The sequence below is a fragment of the Mizuhopecten yessoensis genome, unplaced genomic scaffold, assembly GCF_002113885.1.
Source record: "Mizuhopecten yessoensis strain PY_sf001 unplaced genomic scaffold, ASM211388v2 scaffold4947, whole genome shotgun sequence".
NCBI classification, from domain to species: domain Eukaryota; kingdom Metazoa; phylum Mollusca; class Bivalvia; order Pectinida; family Pectinidae; genus Mizuhopecten; species Mizuhopecten yessoensis.
This window is the reverse complement of record NW_018405801.1, coordinates 1,406,755-1,414,179: the sequence shown is the minus strand read 5'-3', so window position 1 is coordinate 1,414,179 and position 7,425 is coordinate 1,406,755. Positions and strand designations below refer to the sequence as shown.

The window sequence follows — 7,425 nt, the reverse complement described above, 5'->3', positions numbered from 1 at the left end:
ATGTTACCAAGTATACATGTACCCATAAATCTCAAGTTAATCCTAAGATGTAAAAAAGGAGCTCATGAAATATATACCATATTAATCAAAAATGAAGTTAAACCCACCGCCCAAAATAAATGGAATCAAAATTTCAATATTGATGAAGAAACATGGAAAATATATATACAAATATCCTTCCAATACCTGTACCAGTTCCAAACTACAATGGTTACAATTCAGAATAAATCATAGAATCCTAACCACAAACAATTTTTTATTTCAGCTTGGTAAATTAGATATTTATATGTGCACTTTTTGTAAAACTCATCCAGAAACAATAATACATATATTATGGGATTGTGAAAAGGTATCTAATTTGATAGAATATATAAGAATTACGATTATAGCTAAAAATCTTGGTCTTCGATTTAATAAAATTAAACCGTGATACCTTTAATGGAGGTCAAGGTTATCTTTTTGAACAAATTTGATAGCCTCTTTCCTAGTATGCTATTTTTTAGCAAAACACCATAATCCTGCACTGCTTAGCATTGACAGGAAATCGTTTAAAGGTTTTAACAAAAAGACCCCTGTGACGGAGAAAGTGGGTAAAGATCATTCATTTGAACATCTTCATTCCAGCATGCTACTGGCCAAGTATCATCTCTGACCTCTTGTTATTTCTTTTTATATTTGATCCTAGTTACTTTAAAGGTAAATTAATGTTTTTATTTATTTGTTTATTTATTCTTTATTCTTTATCAATCTAACTATCTTTATTTCATGCTTTGTTGGGATCTATTCCAGGAAGCTACAAGCCAAATATAACGACTTTAAGCCCATTGGTCCTTCAGATGAAATCGTATGAAGTTTTAAACATATTTGACCCTCGTGACCTTAAAAGTATGTCAACGTTGTTGTTATTCCCGAACAGTGTTGGGGTCACACAAACGAATTAACTAAAAATGGAAACAGTTTTGGTTTTTGACTAAAAATTTGATCGCAACATATTTGGCTTGTTGAATATCAAACGGGAATGATTTTTTTCTTTGAAATTAAACTTTTTTCTTTGGCGTTTGTTTATTTTATCACAAGCAAATACATTTTTAAACACGTTTGAGGAAGATATGAAACATGAGACACATATGTTGTAATATGACGATTTTCATGTACATGTATAGCTGGTGATCATAGAGACAGGTCTAAGCTATAAAACTGACAAGATCCGAATCTGCAGAACGTTTCTCTGTAATATTGCCATTCAATCTAGATATATCTCTTCCTGATTCGCAACACGAAATTCTGGTCTAGTGAATAAAAATCTGTTATACATAATAATCATTCGAATTAACGATGTTCGACTGTCTCTATAATAGAAAGATTAGAAACAAATAGTAATTATCATTCGAAGTATATTGGATTCATATAAACTTGTTTTAATTAGCAAAACAATACGTATAACTCAATCGGCCAGAATAATTACTTATTTCACATTAACCGACATGAAACGTGTACATCGACGGAAAGCACATAACAAACATGGAGCTTATATTCAAATATAAACTTTATTTATCTCATAATAATTATGAAACAAGTTTTTACAACTTACATTAATCACTCTTGTTGGCCCGTATGTTAGCGCGCGAGGGATCTTAATGTGGGAGGAACCCGGAGTACTCGGAGAATACATTACTATACATTACTATATTCCCTAAGTTAATATTGGTGATATTTTATCCATATTTTTTCACGACATTTAGAATGTAGTTATTTGATTTTAAACCCTTTTAAAATCAAGTTGGACAATTTTGTTTGTTTTTTTGTTTGTTTGTTGTTGTTTTTTTTCTTCATATTTTAGGAATGTAATGAAATCTCTTAATATCACGAAAAGGGTTTTAAACGGTTTAAAGGGAAATCATATCAAGCTGTTATCAAAACCGGGGTAAATAAGTTAACGAAAATGAGTTGAATCTTCTTCTTTTTTAAACTTGTAAAGAAATTTGTTTTGGTGATTTATTTTCCTCATCGGTATGTAAGCCTGGATTCGAATGTCCCAGGCGAGAACTCATGCTTGCCATGTCAGATACAGATTTGCTATCAGATTTCGTGTTTTCCATTGGTCCAATTAGCGAGAGAACTACGGGAAGGAAAAACGTCGCATGCCCAACTCCAAACAGAATCACAAGCAACATTACTCTAAAAAATGACCTGAAGATGTAAGATTTGGAAAAGACCAGCATTATGATTCCTATGATTGAAGATATAGCTCCGTTCCATATCGGGCCCCCAGAACGTAAAATGGCATTTTTTACTTTCTCGTCGCGCGTGCTACCTTCAACAGTCATAAAGGCGTGGCAGATATGGGCGCTAAAATCAACTGAAAATCCAACGCTCATGATGACATGTATCATTGTGATTGAGCTCAAAGTTAAGTCCCAAAAATACATGAAACCGAAAATTCCTGTCATTATCATCACCATGGAAACGGTGACGTAAAGGATCAAAAGTGGACTGGGCATAAACAATGCAGTCACAACAAATATCACTGCGACTGCTATTCCGACTGTTTGAAGGGTGGAAGGGAGTATAGCGACATACTGTTCGTAAAATATAAAACTCGGGGAATATGCAATAACATGTAACGATGAGTCCTCTGTCAGACTCCTCATTCGTAGCATGAAATCACCCTGTTCTGTAGAATCGACAAGATTATTAGTGAGGACGTATACGCGAGAAGCCCGTATTCTTAGACTAGTACTATCAAACCTGACATCATTTTTGAATTCCTCATTCGAATCCAAGAACAGTTTTAGATTGGTTACAAATTGAGATTCGCTCGTATTGTTGTAAACTGGAGAAGATCTGAAACTGTCAAACCAGCTTATTACCAGGTTATTGTTACCTACCGTTTTGTCATTCTGAACATGTGTCATTAAACTGTCAATGGAGTTCACAGTTGACACTTTACTATAATCTAAAGTACCATCGATAACAAATGAAACCGGTATGCGTTGAAGAAAATGTTTTCGATTTTGCAGGTTATAGGTAAAGTAATAGGAATCATCGGAAACAAGATTGGTCGTATCGAGACCCTGCTTGAAGTTAGTGGCCCCCCAAATTGCAACACCCAAGTAGACCGCAAACGAAATGAGGGTTATGATTTTAACAGGTGTAAGAGTTATAAACTTGATAAGAATTTGTCCGGGAAGACGTTCAAGCAAGCTTTGCATATCCGATACCGAAGTAAGAGCAGTTCCTCCACAGCAAAAGCGACGCAGTCGGGAAGCGGCGCCCATCTTGTCCTTCATTTCTATCGTATGACAGCACAGACAGCAATGCTTTTCAGCCGATACTCGTCTCTCGTTGATCGCAATACAGGCGATGAAAAATGTCACAAAGTTGAGATAGCAGAAAAGCACTGCAATTCCTGCAAAAGAATCGTTTAAAATCAGGTGATATAATGTATACAGTGTACCAGAACATTTTTCCCGCTGTTAGATTTCCATATTCAGGACAAATTTATCATATAATATTAGTACAAAAGTACCATAAATAATAATTAAGGTTGGGGTCGCAACTGACACTAAGCGAATAATATGTTTTACTGGTCGAAGGCGAATATTTGAATGGCCGAAAGTTTCCATGTATCCATAAATGTACATGTAGATTAAAATGTCTAACAATATAGTTATTGTATATAGGACAAAAAGGGGACAGCAGGTTTAGTTTAAACACATTTATTATACAAACATACAAATGGATTGGACAACAAGTTTTTTCAACTTAATACAGGCCTCTCCTCAATACATATGGTAAAAATAATGTACATATATGTTTATTGGGAACAGAAGAAGGTTAAGGTGGTGAAGGAGAAGGAAGGGTGTTAAAGATCGTATTTAAGTGGACTGCACTGATGTCTAAGTTTTGTTTGCAAAATGTTCAATTTACGTTCACCAAAACTGAAGGAAATTGGTGGAGGTGATTGTACATTTGAAGTTAATGAGTTTTTATAGAAATCAATGATCTTACTGAAAGGTCCAATGCATTTCAACTGCGAAGAGTTGAAGGTATAGAGAATGAGTTAGTTAGAGAAAGCCTGAAAGGAAGAATAATATACTCATTATTATTACTAAGGGTGTAACGCCTATTTTCTGAAACGGGAGACGGCAATAGATCATTTGAATAGTCAGGATTTAATTTGTTGTTCATTTCATAAAAAAGTTGGGGTTTTCTGTGTTTTTTTCGATTTAAAATAGTTTCGGGACCAGTTTCAAAAAGTAAATCTTCAATTCGGTCATATGAAGAAAGCCCAGTTATAATACGAATAGCTTCTCTTTGGGCTTTTTCAAACACTTCTGTTTCATAAGTTGTACAATCATCCAACAATTCACAAGCAACTTCTAAAACTGGCAAAAATAAAGGATTTATAAATCTTTAAAAGATTATCTCGATTCAATAAGTATTTTAGTCTACGTAAGACATTGACTTTTTCATAACTGAAATATATATTGCACAAATATGATCCCCTCATTTTGCCCTTGAATTAAAAATTACACCTTAATGTTTATGATATGGTCAGAAAAAATTAAAAATTCGCCATTAAATTATCATTATAAATCTTTATCAATTTCGACCAAGTTTGAAACAAACTTTCCTCAGTTTTTTTCTGGATTGAAAAAAGAAATAAGAGAGGTCCAAGAATGAACCCTGAGGAACACCTGCTTCAATGAAACCTAAATGGGAGAAAGAATTACTCAAAAAGGACTCTCTGGTGCCTTTGAAATAGGTAATTATCCAACCATTGATAAAATTCTCCTGAGATTCCATAGGATTTTAACTTAATAATCAAACCCTTATGCCACACCCTGTCAAAAACCTTAGAAATATCGCAGATTATCATACATACATATGTTTTTCCCCTCTAGAGCAATACAGATGTTATGATGAGTTTCAATGAGCTGATATACTGTATAATGACCTGGCTAAAAATCAGACTGGTACTTATACAAAAAATGAGTTTTCAACAAAATAATTATGCAAGTATTTGAAATTTACTGTCTCAAACACTTTTCCAACAGTAGATAATAAAGAAATTGGCCTGTAATTAGTGGGAGAATGCCTGTCACCTTTTTTAAACAGAGGCATAATTTGTTTTCCAATAGTTTGGGTAAACACTAGATGATAAAGACATATTAAACATGATTTCAAGGGGAACACAAACGGTTTCTAATGTGTTTTGTAGCATATGATGACTGATTCCATCCTCACACTAGGCCTTACCAAGCTTCAATATCTGTAAAATATCTCGTATTTCATTATTATTGACTCTAATGGATCTAGGACTCTTGTAATTTGTTGACTCGATGAAAGGCAGTGCAGTGTTTCTATCATCCACACGAGTTATATTACAAAAATACTCATTAATAAATTAGCCTTTTCTTCGTCAGTAGTAACCACATTGTCAGAAACAGGATCTACAAGAGTAGATATAGATTGTATATTACCAGACAATTTTATTCACCTTTTGATGAGTCTCCATTAACTTTTGGATCGGAGGACGAGTACTCTTCAATAATGCCATGAACATTTTCATAAAATAATATACGGGCATACTTTTTCATGTTATTGACCTTATTCCGTTAATAACATGAAAAAGCATGCCCTTAACTTATTTTATGAAAATGTTCATGGTATTATTGAAGTACACTCGCCCTCTCATTCAAAAGCGTATAGGAGGACAATAGGTAAACAGAATGAAGTTGATGAGCCAAACTGCTGCAGATGGTGATGCATGTCTAAATTTATCTTTGAAGTGTTATCTATGCTAGGAATCAAAAAGTAAAACTCTGATTATGCAGACCCAACAACCTGTTTAGAATACTGGATTTTATTGACGATGCACATTGGGTCGGGTTTTTTTACCCAAATTATTAAAGTTTTAAAGTTTTGTCCTCGTATAGTGATTTTTCGTTCGTCAACTCTATGGTTCTGTCTCGACTTAACTTCAGATGTCTACAGGTCAATGCATGACCAAGGTTTTTAAAGTTCTACAACCCCGGGGAATAAATTTAAACACTCCCCGTTAAAAAAATTACAACAACAACATAAAGTGATTCAATGGTTCAAAAACTATTTAACAAATAGAAAACAAAAAAGTTATTATCAACGGGGTGTAATCATACTTGGCAGATATCAAGGCTGGTGTTCCTCAAGGTTTGATATTAGGCCCTCTTATGTTTTTAATTTATATAAATGGTATTGTTATTCATATTGCCTCTGCAATTAGCTTTTTGCTGACGACACCTCAATTTATATCATAGTTGATACGCCCTTTTTGGCAGCTGAACAACTAAATAATGACTTAGAAAAAATCAATATTTGGGCTAAACTTTGGCTAGTGGATTTTAATCCACAAAAAAAACAGGAGTATTATTATATCAAGGAAATGAGTCCCTCCCATTCATCCTTTTCTATATCTTAACAATGCCCCAATAGAAAATGTGAACTGCCACAAACATTTAGGTGTTACACTGTTTGAAGATTGTAGTTGGTCTATGCATGTTGATAACATTATCAACAAGGTGGCGACGAAACTAAACCTTTCACGAAAAATACGTTTTACTCTTGATAGAAAAAGTTTACAAATATTATATTTTACTTTTATAAGACCAATTTTTGAATATGCTTACGTCGTCTGGGACAAGCTAACTATTGAATATGTAAATAAGCTTGAGAAAATTAACCAGGAGGCAGCGAGAATAGTATGTGGTGCTACAAAACTTACAAACCTAATAAAGTTGTATATAGAAACCGGATGGGAAAACTTCAGTGAAAGAAGGAAAAAACATAAATTGACACAATTTTTCAAGATGTTTCATCGTCTCACTCCTGATTATCTTTCCAAGCTTGTACCTCCTAGCATGTCTGAAATGCATAACTACAGCACTAGGCATGGTTACGATCTTACAGGTATTGGATTGCACTACTGAGTTTTATTGTAAGTCTTTCCTACCCTCAGTTATTTCTTTTTGGAATAATATTCCTGAGGATATTCGTTTTAATCCTTCGTTGCCCAACTTCAAAACCTATCTCGACCAGAACTCTAGGGGACGCCCCCCTGAATATTATTATGTAGGATCGAGACAATATCAAATATATCATACTAGACTACATCTCGGTTGCAGTTCTTTAAAACGCCATCATTTTGAAAGAAATCTTGTTGACAATCCCTTATGTTCATGTGGACATTTTGTAGAAAACAGTTTCCATTATTTGTTATATTGTACTAATCACATTGAATCACGCCAAAGATACTTGACTCCATTGCCTTACCAATTAAGTGTTAATTTATTACTGTTGGTGATGTATAAAAAAAACATATGATCAAAATGTTAACATTTTTATAGCTACTCAAAATTTTATCAAATCAACCAGAAGATTTAC

At 33.8% G+C, this 7,425-nt stretch overlaps 1 protein-coding gene across 2 annotated transcripts in view; it reads right to left on the bottom strand.

Moving 5' to 3' along the window:
* Positions 1-1,378: 1,378 nt before the first annotated feature.
* The window catches only part of LOC110450067 (patched domain-containing protein 3-like), a 31,804-nt gene continuing 25,757 nt past the window's right edge, over positions 1,379-7,425 (bottom strand). For both annotated transcript variants that reach the window (XM_021497310.1, XM_021497309.1), the window contains exon 4: positions 1,379-3,409. In XM_021497310.1, coding sequence (XP_021352985.1) covers positions 1,965-3,409 — 1,445 coding nt within the window. In that variant the 3' untranslated portion in view covers positions 1,379-1,964. The remainder of the gene's footprint in view (positions 3,410-7,425) is intronic.